At 50.0% G+C, this 16,152-nt stretch overlaps 1 protein-coding gene across 5 annotated transcripts in view; it reads right to left on the bottom strand.

The window, feature by feature from the left end:
- The window catches only part of DLGAP4 (DLG associated protein 4), a 345,726-nt gene that overhangs the window by 62,119 nt on the left and 267,455 nt on the right, over positions 1–16,152 (bottom strand). The window contains exon 1 of one of the 5 annotated variants that reach the window (XM_038369559.2): positions 2,730–3,087. The exons of the other annotated variants lie outside the window; for them this stretch is intronic. Within the exon in view, the coding sequence (XP_038225487.1) occupies positions 2,730–2,760 (31 nt within the window). The 5' untranslated portion in view covers positions 2,761–3,087. Of the gene's footprint in view, positions 1–2,729; positions 3,088–16,152 lie in introns of those variants that run through there. 5 annotated transcript variants of the gene reach the window in all.

Here is a 16,152-nt window from a genome sequence, read left to right as displayed (position 1 = left end):
TCGTGTTTGAGTGCTTTGGAATTCTGGAATGGAAACAGCTACCGAGATGCAAATAATTGGCAAATTTCCACATTGCTTTTCAAGCAGAAGGACTGAGTGCTTTACAGACTGACTATAGCAAGGAATAAGAAAAGGAGTACTTGTGGCACCTTAGAGACTAAAATTTATTTGAGCATAAGCTTTCGTGAGCTACAGCTCACTTCATCGGATGCATTCAATGGAAAATTCCCTCACCCATCCTGCATACTCCACTCAAGTAGTCAGTCACCTCTTTGGTGGAACATAGTTCCTGCATGACATTGTACAGCAACACCAAATAGTTTAAGAAATAAAGATCATCAGATACAAGTGACTCTGAAGGCAGAATTCGCAATTGGTAAATCCGTTATCCCCTCTGGCCAAAACACTGCTAACAGTCATAGGCCTTAACAGCCACAAGCCCTCAACTTTTATGTTTCATCCATCACCCGTCCTGCCCCCAAACAAACCAAACCCAAACCAGCACTTCCAACAGCAACCGGAGTCCTCCAGGGAAGAATGCAACCTAATAAAACAACAATAATCCTTCTGCAGCACCTATATATCCCTAAGAGGTCTTTAGTATTAACCTGGTACCCTGTAATATTGACTGGCATGACCCTGCTTAGCTCATGAAATGAATGGAAATCAGAACACACAGCTGGCAAAGCTTTAGCCTAGCTTCGGGCTTCACCATGTCTGAACTAGTCCAATATCTATTGCGGAAGTAGTAAACTAATGCATTTACTTCTTCATGCTGTTGATGCGTCTGGGTATTAGTTCTTGTATTCTACAAATACAAGAGGAGTACAGACAGACATCCTGAAGTAACAGAATCTATAGCATTGTAAAGCTCTCTCAGTTTCTCATGTCCCTTACCTGGGGAAGTACTGTCACTCACCCCTGCAAACAGGAGGCCCTGACAGAAGCAGCATTATGGAATGCCACGCAGGCATCCCAAACCCAGCAGCAGAGGAGTCTGCATCGCAATGCACAGGTGAGTTGGGGAGACACTGGTGGATCCACCACTCGGCTGACGCTCTGGTTATTCCATCAATGTGTCAGTAAGACCATATGGTGGCCACAAAGCCTTGAGCAGAAAATAGCATAGTTGGGGAAAAGGGTTCCTTTTGCATAGTCTCTGGCAAGTCTCCCCAGCACGCAGCCTGGCTTCTCACCCTGTGCACTGTAGACAATTTATTTCTTGGTCTCTCCTAGTTTGGGGGAGGAATGGGTCAGTTCAGAGGAAAACACAGGATTCCAACCTAAAATGTGACGCATCTTCTGCTCATGGATGGGGGCAGGGTGATCTTAAACTGCTCAAGACACATTTTCATAACACCCCCACCCAGATAACAGGGTAGGAGGGACAAGATTAAGCCTAAGGCTCACTTGCCCATCCATAGTAACTACCCCGTAAGCAACCTAAGAACGGCCATACTGGGTCAGACCAAAGGTCCATCTAGCCCAGTATCCTGTCTTCCGACCTGGCCAATGCCAGGTGCCCCAGATAGAACGAACAGGTGATCCCTTCCCTGTTGCTCATTCCTAGCATCTGGAAAACAGAGGCTAGCGACACCATCCCTGCCCCTCCTGGCTAATAGCCATTGATGGACCTATCCTCCATGAATCTATCTAGTTTTTTTTTTTAAACCCTGTCATAGTCTTGGCCTTCACAACATCCATACATCTCCCTGAAGCAAGATTGTTCAGGGAGATACATAGGCAAGGGGAAAAGAGGAGAAACTAAATCAAAATAGAAGGCAATACAGTCCCATGTGGGATGTACTTTAGCCAGCCATCCAAGCCTCACATACACCACGGCCCCTTTGTGTGTTCAGACTTCGTCATGCTTTAGTTATACAGCAAAACATTAATTAGAATAGATGTGCAGACCAGAGTGATATCACCCTGGAAGAGTTCTACAGATTGTAACCCTACAATAGTCCCACAAACTTCATTTAGGGGATTTAATAGAGACAGTTCCTAAGACCTATATATAAAGAGCTCATTCCCTTAGTGTCTACAGGAACGTACTCAGTTTTTAATAGGAGACTATTGTTTTCATACCGATTGGAGCCGGTCAGACTTTTCCATAAGGGAAACAAGGAACTACTGTCCTCTGCTTTTGTATTCAAGTAGTCCCCCTTTTTTAAAACGTACCTCCCGTGTCAAGTGACAGGAACCCATTTCACAGGTTTCCCATTCAAAAGAAAACCCGTATTCATTCCAGGCGAGCCTGCAGCAGTTACCTTACAGGGCACCCGGCAGGACAGCCACTGCCTGAGCACTACCAGACCCAGCCGCCCCTCCTGGGAGCGGGAGGGCGAAACTCGCCGCGCACCCCCGGCGAAGGCGAGCGAGCACCGCGCAGCCGAGTGTCATTACTCAGAGCGAGAAAAATGCAGCTCGGCCGAGCTTGGGCCGGCACGGTACAAATATAGGCAAATGAGCTCACATCCTGCCGGGATCCGGGCTACCAGGGCCGGGTGGGAACATCGCAGGGACGACCCCAACCCGGCCCAGCAGCCCCTCGCTATTAAGCGCGGAGCCGCGCGGCAAAGCTGGGGTCCGGCCCCCCGAAGCAACCCCGCTTCCCCAGCGCCGCTCCCGCCCGCGGAGCGGCTCAGGGTCCAAACCCAAAGCCTCCCGCCTGGGGAAGGGGGGCGCGTCGCACCCGGGGAACCCCGGCCGGCGAGCCCCGCACTCACATCGCTTGCACAGCTCCAGACACAAAGCCATGGGAGACACAAAGGAGGAGGGGCGGCGGCGGCGGCTCTTCCCTCCTGCGGGGGGCGGCGGACGGGCCACGGCAGCCGGGGGCGGGGGGGGGGAGACGCTCTGCTCGCGGGCCCGGGCAAGGCGCGGGGCGGCAGGACAAGGGCAGAGCCGCACGGGCCTCGCTCGCTCCCTCCCTCTGCCTCGCCCCGCCGCCGCAGCTGTGCGCCGCCCCAGGGCGGGGCTCCGGGGTAGCCGGGACGGCCACGCCCCCGAGCCCGGCGCTGCGGGGGGGGGGGGGTGGAGACATCACGCCGGATCCAGCTGGACTCCCGCACGTGCTCGCTGGGCGGTCCGACCGGAGGCCTCCCCCCCACCCTCGCTCTGCCCTGGGGCTGTGCTGCCAGTGGGGGTCTCGGGGGTCCCAGAACAGGGTGCTGGTCCATCGCCTGGTGCGGCAACAAAGCCCCTGAGCTTCAGGGCCACCAAGCACAACCTCCCCCCGCAAAAAGCACAGGTCCCCTGGCGTCCCCGCAGAGGGGTCGCCTGGTCCCCAGCTGTCTGGCTGCTAGATGGGGAACTGAGCTTGGGTGCCCCCATGGCCTTGCTGCCAGCAGCGCTTAATGTGTGTGGGAGAAGGGGGGGGGGGGAGCCTTGACCTAGCAAAACCAAAACTAAACGGGGAGCCGGTGGCCGAGGGGCACTCTTTGATCCCAATTATGATAGATCCCCCTCCCCCTTTTTTCAGACCACATTCAACACTGGCTGCTGGCAAGGGAAATCAGGGATTATGTCACTTCCCCTTCATCTGTATTTATTCCATGCATTACTGGGTCAGGGAGAGGTTAATGACTCTGGCCTGGCCCTGCTCTAGGTACTGCTGATATATTAAGAAGGGGAGGACCCTATATTACACACAAACAGCTGAGATCTTACAGTAGTCAGTGAATTACCAGTACAACATTCTCACCAACAGCGCAGCAATTCAGTGGTTAGGGCCCAAACCTAGGACCCAGGAGATTTGTGTTCAATTCCCTACTCCACCATCAACTTCCTGTGTGACCTTGGGCAAGTCACTTAGTCTCTCTGTGCTTCAGTTCCTCTCTGTAAAATGGGGATAACAGCACTGCCCTGCCTCACAGGGATAGTGTGAAATGCTTTGAGTGCTGTACTAGATAAGAGTTAAGAATTATTAACTACCTAATAGCAGTTCATTGTCCAGCTACCTCCCAAACTGGTGAAAATAAATGGGCTCTGCAGACAGTGTGCCCAGAAACTTAGCAGTCCTGGGCTCCGTGGGAGCAAAGTCAAGGGGCCTTTATGGCACCTCCCTTCCTTCTCATTTATAACAAAGAGGTCCAGTTCAAGACCTCTGCCAATCTCAGTTGTGCTTTATAGCATGGAGATAGAGCAGCTCTCACAGGTTGAAACCATGTAGGGATTTGTAGGTAAAAACCAGCACCACCTGGAAACATTGGCAGCCCATGCAGCTCACAGAGCACTGGTGTCATATCTTCCTGGTTTGAAATTCCACTTTATAAGTGGGCAGCTGCATTTTGCATTAGCTACACATTCTCAATGATGTCAAGGTATAGCATCAAGAAAGCACATTAGAGTAATCTAGCTTCAAAGTAACAAAGAAAGGATGATTGTGGTTAAGGTCCCTTTATGAGCAAGAAGAGGATGCATACGGCAAAGAGCACTCCTGGCTCCAACTGACCTCTCGTGGCCCAGAAAGAAATAACCCAGGATCTGAACAAAGGATGCAAATGGCAGACACACTCCTTCAGTCAATGGAACTACAGTAAGCTTCTGCTCTTTTAGATGCTTCCTCAAACCTACTAACATTATCTCCATTTTATCCAAACTGAATTGTACCCAGATTGTAATCTTCTCCAAGCCCCAAGCTCATATAGACACTGGATCAAATTTGTTCCACCGCACTGGGACAGGAGTGATGGAGACATAGAACAGGGTGTCATCAAGCATACTGAATACACTGCTTCCTGTATCGCCTCACTAACTCTCCCAATGTCCTTGTACATATGTTGAACAGGAGGAATGACAAAACTGGCCATTCTGACCCATAGGGGTCATTGATGCCACAGGAGTAAATGCCCAACACTATCTTAAGATAGGAAAGAACCCAACCACTCAAGTAACTTCATCTATACTTGCTGGTGACTACAGGTATTGAGGGCAGGACAGACAACGAGGGTGACACACAGATATGTCAATAAAACCTCATGTTTAGTGGTATCAAAGACAGCAGACAGGTCTAGAAAGGACAGCATGGACTCTTGATCATCCTCCATCGTTCAAGGAGATCACCAACCAAATCCCTGCCCTGAATAGTTTACAGTCTACGGCTCAGATCCTCAAATGTATTTAGGCTCCTAACTTCCATCTCCAAATCAATGACTGTTAGGAGCCTAAATATCTTTCAGAATCTGGACCAAAGTGTAGGTAAATGTGGACAAAGAAACAGGAGAAAGGGTGAGAAACAATTACTGTTTAATTAAATCCTATTAACCTCTCTGATATTCCATCCAGTCCTTAAACTTTGCCCAAACAGGCTCTTCCCAAACTTTTTCACAATGTGGAACATATGTTAATAGACTGTCTTGTGGATCCAACCCTTCACATTCACAGGTCTCTCAGATCATCTCCATGGCAACATTTTCTTACATGGAGCAGTCAGATTAGGGCAGTGTTTAATGGACATATAACACTTCAGGGCAGTAAGTCTTGTCCTTTGTGAATAATGTTAACCCCAGTGTCTGTTTTTTCTCCCCCTTCCATATATTCTGTTACTCTTACCTGGAAACTCAGCAACATGTAACCAGCCAGCTCCCAGTGGATCACTGGCAAGTGCTCCATGAACCCTGGCTTGGGAACCTCTGGCCTTAACTAACTTAGAGTTGACCCCAGATCTCATCCACTTGGGCACACGGCACCTGTTACATACACCTCACCCCACAGTCTGGCTGGGCTTATGCCATGGTCTGTGGTGCAGGAAAATACACCCGTAAGTAAGAGAGCGAGGAGGGAGAGAAGCAGCATGGCATCAGGAAGTGGGATACTGCCTGGAACTGGAGCCCACGCTCATGAGAACTGAGGCACTTGCAAGGAGTCTCTGTGCAGACTGGGGAGGGCAGAGGGAGAGTGTCACCGCTCTGCGTGCACACACTGACTGAGGTGCAGGACAGTCGTCACGACACACAAACTGGCTTGATGTTCAAGGCGTTCTGTATCACATTTGGGATGGGAAAATGTGCAAAGGTGGCTTCCAAAAACAGCCCTTCCTTGGGGGTTCAGTGGGTTTGGGGAGAGAGGGGGGACACAGATCACTGCAAACAAAATTGGGAGTTTGGAGGTGAAATTCTGCCAAACAAAAACTGCCTTTCCCACCCCAGCTCCGCAGCCGTGACGGATTGTCCCGGAGCTGCTAGCCAGGCTCAGGCACACTGAGCTGACAGCTCCAGTGAGTGACAAAGAGCGGGGTGCCATGGTGACAACTTCCTCAGCACGACTCTTCGCCCAGAGAATCTCGCACACACACAAAAGGCTTTTTGGCTGAGGGGCCGCTTCCAAGCCCCCATTCTTCTCAAGCTGCTCCTTTCCCCACGGGTGGGGGAGGGGTTATATAATCCCAAGATTTCTCAGTGGGAAGGGCTGAGTTCTGCTGGGGATGGCCCAGCTCCCTGCAAGATTTCCTCACTACTCTCCTCTTTTGAGAGACAGGCAAAGACTTTTGGGACTCACTCAGACCTGTGTTTCTACTCATGGCTTTTTGTGCAGGGCCAGATTCAGTTCACACTTGATGCTGCACTTCGTGCTCACGCTGGGGAGGGGCTGGATTCTGCTCACAGCTGCGGTGGTGTAAATCTAGAGCAACTCCAGTAAGAAGAATGGGGTTACTCCTGGTTTATGGTGGTGTAACTGAGAGCAGGATCTGGCCTTTCAAGTTCTGGCAAAGAGGAAAGTCTTTCTCTAGAGGAGAGACAGACAGACAGGAAAGGAAAGGAAAATGGAAGTGGCTGGGTCTTTGTGCTCACTGCTTCTCCCTCCCGTTCACCTCCATCCAGGGAGGCCTCCGTCATGGGGGGAGAATTTAGCTTAATTCTCATTTGACTTGACACCACCTGCAGTCACATGTGGCCCTGGTTTTATGCCTTACATTAAACCCTCTGAGATGCAGCCCTGAAACATGAGGTTACAGTTAGGATTGATGGAGTGGGAGGAAGGGAATCCATAAAACAAGCTTCCAGCCCTTCCAGGAACACAATGGCTGATCCGAATCAACCCACACATAAGCCTCGCCCACTCAGGAGCAGAACTGAACCATGAAAACCCAAACAGCCCCCTTAGGAACAGACTCACTAACCACTGGAGTCTGGGACTCCTGGAATAGAGAGTTCCACCTCAGTAGGGTCCAAATCTGGGCCTCTAGCTGCTCCTGTCCTGGCTCTGCTGCAACTGCTCCTGAGAAATGAAAATCAATGTGCTGAGGCTGGTAGGATCCTAGTAGATGGGAAAGGTCTGTTTGATCATCAAGGTAATGCCCTTGCAAGACCAGGCCATTTTCTGACTACACCCATGCCACAGTCTGACCAGGATGGCCGCGACTATGTTCCTAGGCTGCCATGCCAGTGACCACGGTTGTGTGAGCAGCAGCTCTGCCTTGACAAGCTTGTTTACAGGAGGTCTGGCTTATCATGGGATTCTGACTCCACAGGTAGTCTGGTTCCCTGGACTGCCCAGGCAGGGAGTGTGTGTACTGCTTGAATTACTTGCTGTTACAATAAGTCCTTGAGAGCTCTGATTTATTTATGACTTTGATTGCACTACTCTCTGCAGAGATGAGCAAATTGGCTTTCAAAGTGAAGAGAAATCAGAGAGTCCATTGGTAACTGCCCCCACTCGATTCAGACACTTCCTATTCAAGGCAGGCATTAGTGAGATAGGATCTGTACTTTGCACATGCATTCTGACTTCCAGCAATGGAATCATTATTGATGTGCCTGAGCTAGTATCAAAAGCTAAACGGGAAGGTGGGCCCAAAGGAGAACCCTGCCTAGGACCCAGCCACCCTTTTCTGAGTTCTGCAGTGGCTCAGATCCAGACCTGAACCACCCAACTTTGGATCTGAGTGTGATCCTAGCAGCTCCAGCACCTCATGACAGTTTGCCAAGGAAAACAAAACACATGTCGATTCAATTGCTTCCTGCCTCTGAGGCAGGTGCAGATCCTAGAAATTCAGAATGACCCCTGGTGGAGGGATTGTTACATACACAGGGCTCTGTCCGGCTTTTAAAATATCTAACTTGTTCTCTTTCTGAGTCCTTATTGATACTCAGACAGTGACTCATCAGATGGAAAAAAGCAACAGGAAGGCACTGAAGCAAGAGAGAGAAACAGCCCAGCGGGAGAGAGAGGACAGAGCAAGGGAGAGAAAAACATGTGTATGCACGGGACAGACTCACAAAGAGTAATTCCTATTCAGCCTTATGACCCTGGGAGATGCATGCACTCAGCTCCTGTTGAATGTGGGAGGTACTTGCATGAATTTCCCAGTATGATCAGACTCTATGAACTTTAGCATTTCATAGCAGGCACATTTGGTTTTTTTAGGTGCCTGTAAGTGCAAAGTACAATCATGGCAGTGCCATAGCAGAAAGGCCCCAAAGTGGAGACACAGAGATGGAAGTTGGGCACAGCTCAGAGGAAGGCTGCACAGAAGCCAGTTGTGACTCCCTGATACTGGCAGCCCAGTTCTCTTGGCCCCAGTGTACAGCAGAGCAGCACTGGGGCTGCTTTACACAATGCCAGCAGGCCATGGCCCTTAAGGGCCTCTACCCAGTTGAGAAGAGGCAGAGTGCAATTGTGGTGAGGTCAGGTCCCTTCCCACATGACCCCTGCAGGAGGGGGTGGCGTAGGAGCAGGTAGTGCTGGACCCGCAGTCGCTGAGGAGATCCAGTTGCTTTCCAGCTCCTTTGTGCCACTAAGGCAGTGCAATGAGGCCAGATCACAAGAGAGAATCTGGCACAGGGGGACAGAGAGAAAGACCCATCTACCCATAGCAGAAGGGGGGGACACACAGACAGAAAGGAATATGCCTGCTGAAAGCAGAGGTAGAAAGAATTACATGAGGTAAGTGCAGAAACCACAAACATGCCCATAAAGGGTGCGCGCAGCACCTCGGATCAGCCACCTCCCAAACAGTGTGGAATGGTGCAGGCACAAGCAGCCCAGTGCTCACTGCTGTTAGAAGGTGAAAGGGAAGGCAGCTCATACCACAATCTAGGAGACTAGTTCAAGGGGCACAGCAACAACCTGGAACATCACGAGCGGGACCCAGGCCAGCCTGTGACTAGCAGCGGGGAGTGGTGAATAGCAGGCTCGGAACCCATCCCTGCTGGTAACTGTATTGGTCAGGAGGCAGCATGGCCTGGCGGTAGCAGTCAGGAAGAGACTGAGAGCAGCTCAACAGCACAGTGAGCTGCATCAAAGTGACACGTAAGTGCAAATTATGTGTACTGCAACTGTGAGCCTGGCAAAACAGCCATAAAGGCTACTCTATCTCCATGTGTGTTAGCCCTGGAGACCCCCTGGAGGCTCCATAAGAATGGCCACATTCACAACGTTTCATCTAGCCCAGTATCCCATCTCAGAGTAGCCAGTGCCAGGTGCTTCAGAGGGAATGAACAATACAGGGCAATTTATCCATGATCCATCCCCTGTCCTCCAGTCCTAGCTTCTGACAGTCAGAGGCTTAGGGACATCCAGAGCATGGTGTTGTGTTCCTGATCGTCCTGGCTAATAGCCATTGATGGACCCCATCATCCTCCAGGAACTTATCTTGTTCCATTTTGAACCAGTTATACTTTTGGCCTTCACAACATCCCCTGGCAACAAATTCCACAGGTTGACTGTGCGTTGTGTGAAGAAGTACTTTCTTATGTTTGTTTTAAACCTGCTGTCTATTCATTTCATTGGATGATCTCTAGGTCTAGTGCTATGTGAAGGGGTAAATAACACTTCCTTATTCACTTTCTCCACAGCATTCATGATTTTATAGATCTCTATCATCACTCCCCTTAGTCATCTCTTTTCTAAGCGGAACAGTCCCAGACTTTGTAATCTCTCCTCATATAGAAGGCCCTGGGATGCTATACAACTGCCTGAGCCTCTGATCTCTCTGTGGCTTCCACTGTCCAGGGGCACCAGTCTCCCATAGTTATAGCATCTAACGTAAAGTATCCCCAGCTACTTCATTTCCATCCTGTCTGCAATGCACAGACTGCTGGGGCAAACATGCAGTGCTGGTCTGGATCCTGTGGCCACAACCACTTTTCCCTGCGTGTGCCCCTTCTGTGGGCAGCTACGGTGCACGCTGAACTGATACTGTCTGTGCCTGGGGGTGCAACGCAGAGTCCCCTGTTGACTGCAACTTGTTACCATTTGCAGGGGATTCTGTGTAAGTTACACATTCCCCCCCCCCACTGCTCCAGACCACGTACCAGCCAGGATGCTGGGGTCCCAGAAACACCCACACGTACACAGAGCACCAAGGAGAAAACATTTTCAAATAGAGGTCCAGTCCACACTAAGACTGCAACCATGATAGCAAAGTGCAGTTTGAACTTGGTTTCACTGACCCAGGGGGACAGAGGTTTTTTTGTTGATGGCTGAAAGTGCCATTTTAACTATGCAACAGAACAATGCTATTGACTTCCTGGGGAAAGGGAGTGTTTAGAGCACAGTTATTGCTAGCCTAGTTTCCACCATCGTAGGGAAAGGGCACGAGAGAGAAAAATATACATAAAAATACACACAGATCTCATTTTCCTACACACACAGCATGGAACATACAGACTTCTCTGTGTCCCTTATACACACACAGCATGGAACATAAATTGCTCTCTCTCTTGCTCTCACACACACACACACACAAAACCTAATCCCTTTCTGCTGGTATGCCAGAGAAAGCTATTTCTGGAACGTGAAATCTAGGTCAACAAGAAGAAGAAAATCTGAAGGGAAAGATAATTTCTTCCTTTGAAGGCTGGCATGGGTCAGCTCTGGTTGATATGAGTAGTAATGGGGCTGTTATGGTCTCTGCTCCTGAGCTTCAGTCTTTCACCGACAGCTGTTGAACTGCGCTCTCTGATGAGTGTGCACAGTACAGCTGCTTCTCACTTTTGATTCCTCAAATGTGAGGGATTAGGGGACCCCATTATATACCCAGACAGGCCAGGAAGGGAAGATCCCTTAATTCTGCCTCCTGTCACCTCATGGATGCTCAGCAGGCCCCTACATAGCCCAGTGCTTCTGAAGCAGGGTCACAAGCACAGACTGGTGGGATCACATCATCATGTGGACCTGGGATGACCAGCAGTGGGCCCAGGAAGGAACTTTCACATGAAGAAAGCTACATTTCTGAAGCTTTATGAGCAGCTTGCTCAGAGCCTCCAGCGTCATGACACACGCGTGAGGGTGGCCTGGCCCATTCAGAAGCGGGTTGCTATAACCATCTCTGGAAGCTGATTACCCCACACTCCTACAGATCCATTGCTAATCAGTTAGGTGCTGGAAAGTTGACTGTGGGTAAAGTGGTGGTGGAGGTTTCTGACACGTTCAGGAATGTGATTTACCCAGAGGTGGCTGGTATCATCAATATCCTTAAAATAACTGCTGGTTTTGAGAGAATGGGGTTTCCAAGCTGTGCCAGTGCCCATTGCTTGCCCTTCTCAAGGAGCATATACCACAAAGGGCACTACTCTGTTATTACGCAGCTCTGGTGGACTACAGAGGACGATTTACGGACACTAGGATGGCCTGTCCTGCAAAAGTTCATGATGCCAGGGTTTCCCGGGAGTCTACCTTCAAGCACCAGGCCAGGACATTATTCCCACCAAATGATGTTGCCATAAATAGAATTACCCCACTGTTATTCTAGAAGACCCTTCCTTTTGGCTAGGCTTACGAAGCTGTAACCCAGAAGGCCTGGCAAAAGCAGGTTTAATTACTCTCAGTAGGTGTATTTGCCATAGTCTGTCAGTGGCTTTTGCTCCTGTGGCAGGAAGGCTGAAGGCATATGTGTTTCCTTTCTGTCACAGGGCTGGGAGTTCTGAGAGCGAGCATGTGGGAAGTTCCTTTTGTCCATGTTCTTTGTGCTGTTTCAGGTGTTTGATGAGGGGATGGAGTCCGTGGAACTGGGATCTCACCTTGTCAGGTAACTGTCAAAAAAAATCTTCCTCCGCCCCCCAGACAGAAACATTCGGCAGCCCTCTCTGAACATGGCTCTCTCTGCTGTTCAGCAGAGGAATATTGGGCATGCAATTGCCCAGCTCTGCTTCTAATGAGAGAGAACTAGGGCCGGGAATGAGAGGGAGTTCTTTGTTACAGCAAAGCATCCAGAATGGCTGTCAGCAGAACTCCTGGCAATTAGCTGAGTAGCTTTCTCTAGGGCTTTGTTCATCTCATGCTTTGCAAGGCACAGAGACACTGTTTGAGGCTAGATCAGGGGTAGCTCATCATCTCTCTTGCTCGCTGTGAAATGTGAGCTAATTGCCATGTAATGTGCAACTGACACATGCATTTGCAGGAGGAACTGGAGTGGTACAGCTGATCAAAGGTGTGATGGCTGCCAAACCTCACCCCCACTCCCAACACACACACACACGCCCACGCCCAGGCAAACACCTACCCAACAGGTGGAAAGCTGCGAGCACTCCATGAAATCAAGCAGGAGGGAGAGCACGCGGCTTTAAGCAGCTGGGGACTGAGACTCAGTGATGCTGTTTAATTTTAAAGCTTGGCTCCCCGACATCACTTATATTCCCTTATCTCCCTCTTTCCCAAATCACCCCCAATCACAGAACCAAGGGCCTTGAGCCAGAGGTGTGAGTGCATGGGCGTCTTCATGGCCATCGCTGATACAGCTCTGCTGATGTACACAACACTTCACAGCACACCCATATAGACAGGAGGCCTGCTTCTCCTCCCACCTACACTGGTGCAAAGCAGGGCCTGGACTCACATCAGTGTCACACTGGCCCAAGTGAGAGGAGATTTAGGCTCACACAACCAGTCTAACTCAGTCCAGCAGTGTACACAGATGACAGGTAAAGTTCAGCATGGCATAGACACTGTGCCTGACTGAGTCCCACACACTAGTCTTAGTCACTGATTTAGGTTGATACAACCTGGTTAAGAGGAACCTTTCCAAGGCTCTAGGTGCCCCCACCAGCAGACATAGAAACAAAGCCAATTAATCCGGGGGACCCAGTGCAAGCCCCACCATTGGGAAGCACCACGGTGATGCCCACAGATGTCAGTGGAGTTCATCCTGATATACAGCAGTGCTGAGACCAGCGTCAGGCTCGCTTTGGGGGAGGAGATAGTGCTGGCAGGTTTGAAGGAGGAGAGGCAGAAGGCTGGGCTCACAGGGAGCGGCAAGCTCCAGGCATACAGGGGGGCATGAGAGAAGGTGGGAAGCTGAGAAGGCGATAACTTAAGGGGAGCAATCAGGAGAGCAGATGCAGAGATAAGTAGGGCTGGGGGAGGGGTGCAGGCAGGAGTGGAGATGTGCAGGGCCTGGAAGGGGAGCATGCAATGTGGGAAGCAACCCAGCAGCGCCATTAGAGTGACCAGACAGCAAATATGAAAAATCGGGACAGAGTGTGGAGGGTAATAGGTGCCCACATAAGAAAAAGCCCCGAATATTGGGACTGTCCCTATAAAATCGGGACATCTGGTCACCCTAAGCCCCATAACCTTCCTCTCTTTATCCCACCCATCCCTGTTATCTCTTCTAGGGCCCTGTCTCACCTTGATTGGTATTGTCTGTAATCTCTTCGGAGCAGGGACTGTCATTACTCGCTAGGGGAAGTGCTGTGTGCAGCTGCGGAGCGATACACAAGCAAAGAAGAAGAGAAGCAGGAAAGGGTCTGTGTGCGTGTCTCCATGGGCTAGTGGGCATGGCAGCTGCCAGCCTTGCCCATCACCACTGTTACTAGGCTGCCCTTCAAGTTCCTCATTAGCAGAAGGGATTGCTGTTGGCTCTCTGTGTTACCATAGTTTGGCATATGTTAATGCAGGGGTCTGGCATTGCTGGCTGTTCTTAGCGTTACTGCAGGATCCTGGGGCTGGAATTACTGTATGCTCCTGCATGGTCCCAGCACTGCTGTAGGTTCCTGTCAATACTGCAGGCTTCTAGTGTTCCTGCATGCTACAGGACCCTGGCTGGCATGACTGCAGGCCTCTGGGATGACCACGTCCCAAGTGCCAGTGCTAGGCCCTCTGGTTATTTCAGGTTTCTGATCCTGCTGTATATCATCAGGTGCTGTTAGCATGTAGGAACCTCATCCCCTACCCTGTGTTCCCAAAACGCTTCCTTGCATGCTGTCATAAACATTCAGCTAAGGGTAGCATAAAATCCCTCCTTTACCTGTAAAGGGTTAAGAAGCTCGAATAACCTGGTTGGCACCTGACCAAAAGGACCAATAAGGGGAGAAGATACTTTCAAATCTGTGGGGGAAGGTTTTTTTTTGTCTCTTTGTGTGGGTGCTCTCGGAGCCAGAGAGGGACCAGGGGCAGGAAAAAACATCTCTTAAAAGCCTGCCTGAAATAAGATCTAGGATTACAAAAATTGTAAGTAAAGCACGGAAAGGCATTAGATTATCTTTTGTTTTAGCTTGTGAATTTTCCCTGTGGTAAGAGGGAGGTTTATCCTTGTTTTTTGTAACTTTAAAGTTTTGCGTAGAGGAGAATCCTGTGTTTTGAATCTGATTACCCTGTAAAGTTACCTTCCATCCTGATTTTACAGAGGGCTTCTTTTACTTTTTTTTTCTTTATAATAAAGTTCTATTTTTTAAGAATCTGGTTTACCTATTTGGTTGATATATTATTCTCAAGCCTCCCCAGGAAAGGGGGTGAAGGGGCTTGGGGGGATATTTTAGGGAAACAGGGACTCCAAGTGGTCCTTTTCCTGAATCTTTGTCTAACTCACTTGGTGGTAGCAGCAGTACCCATCCAAGGACAAGGAAGGATTTGTGCCTTGGGGAAGTTTTTAACCTAAGCTGGTAGAAATAAGCTTGGGGGTCTTTCATGTGGGTCTCCACATCTGTACCCTAGAGTTCAGAGAGGGGATGGAACCCTGACACATGCCCAGAGCATGTGCTGTGGCCACCACTTGGGAGGACCAGAACTAGCATCCCAGAACAGCCGACTCTCTCCTTTCTGCAAGGCTGAGCAGTGGATGTTGCTGTTTCCCACTGCTAAAGTGACAAGCCAAATCTAGAAACTGAAAAGCCACAAAATCCGGAGCTTCTGTCTGCAGACAACGCAGCTGTCTGCCATCCCAAACAACGTGACACACCGTGAACTTTGCGAAGCAATGGAGAATGACAACAGCAAGTGTGCTGGGGGTGGGTGGGTGAGTGGGGGGGGGGCAAAGGAACCAAACTGACTGTGCTTTCCAGTTACCCAGGAACAGCTGAAAGGCACAACTGAGATGCCATCGTGTCAAGGAATTTAAAGAGATACACGCATTTTTGGGTGTTCCGAAGGAAGTTGAGATAAAGGTACCAAACTGACCCCTCCTCCACCAACCCACTGGCAAATTAAAACTTTGGGGGAAGTACTCTGGTCACATCATCATCCAAGACATCTGAACGATTTCCGTATTGAAGAGGCAAATGTTGGTGGTAATAATCTGATCTCTCTGCAAATCTCAGTCCTATTATAGCATAGTCCTCTGAAACCTGGGAGTACTCCCTCCCCAGTTTGCCACATCTTCCTGAACATGTAGGGTGGCATTTTCCAAAGGGTGCCCAGTTGGCACCACTGACATCCGTAGGAGCAGAGTTAGGCCAACAGTGGGCACTTTGGCAAATATCACCATTAGGTTGTGCTTACTCTGCAAACAGCTGTCAGCCCAGTCTGGGGAAACAGACCTTTCCATTTGGAGTGAGACCTTGGGGAGAGGGTGAGGGTGGTAAGATAGGAAGGCGTGCAATGAATCGTGCTCAAGATCCGCGCTTCCTTGACTAAGAAAAGGCGCACGTCAGTCCTTGCTCTGCTAAGACAGTGACATGACATTGATACACATACAGGTGTAGCTCCAGCCTATCTCTGTGGCCATGCCGTCTTGAGGAGTGCTTGTCATAAGCTAAAAGCATCAAGATCAGTTACAATCGGAATGGGAGACCTCCTAGCTATACCTAGCAGTTGGTGGTGCCTGTCGTGCAATAAGCATCCTTCCCACAGAGTCAGTACTGAATGAATCATCATTCCCCAGCGCGGTGCTGGCAGGACAGGCAGGCTGCCTTTTGGATGAGATGTAAAACTGATGCCCTGGTCACTTCCACCCTGCCTTGGTAGGGGGCCCATCACTACAGAATCAAAGTG

Source organism: Dermochelys coriacea, chromosome 13, assembly GCF_009764565.3.
Source record: "Dermochelys coriacea isolate rDerCor1 chromosome 13, rDerCor1.pri.v4, whole genome shotgun sequence".
NCBI lineage: Eukaryota > Metazoa > Chordata > Testudines > Dermochelyidae > Dermochelys > Dermochelys coriacea.
The sequence above is the reverse complement of the archived record's forward strand: the minus strand, read 5'-3'. Positions and strand labels throughout refer to the sequence as shown.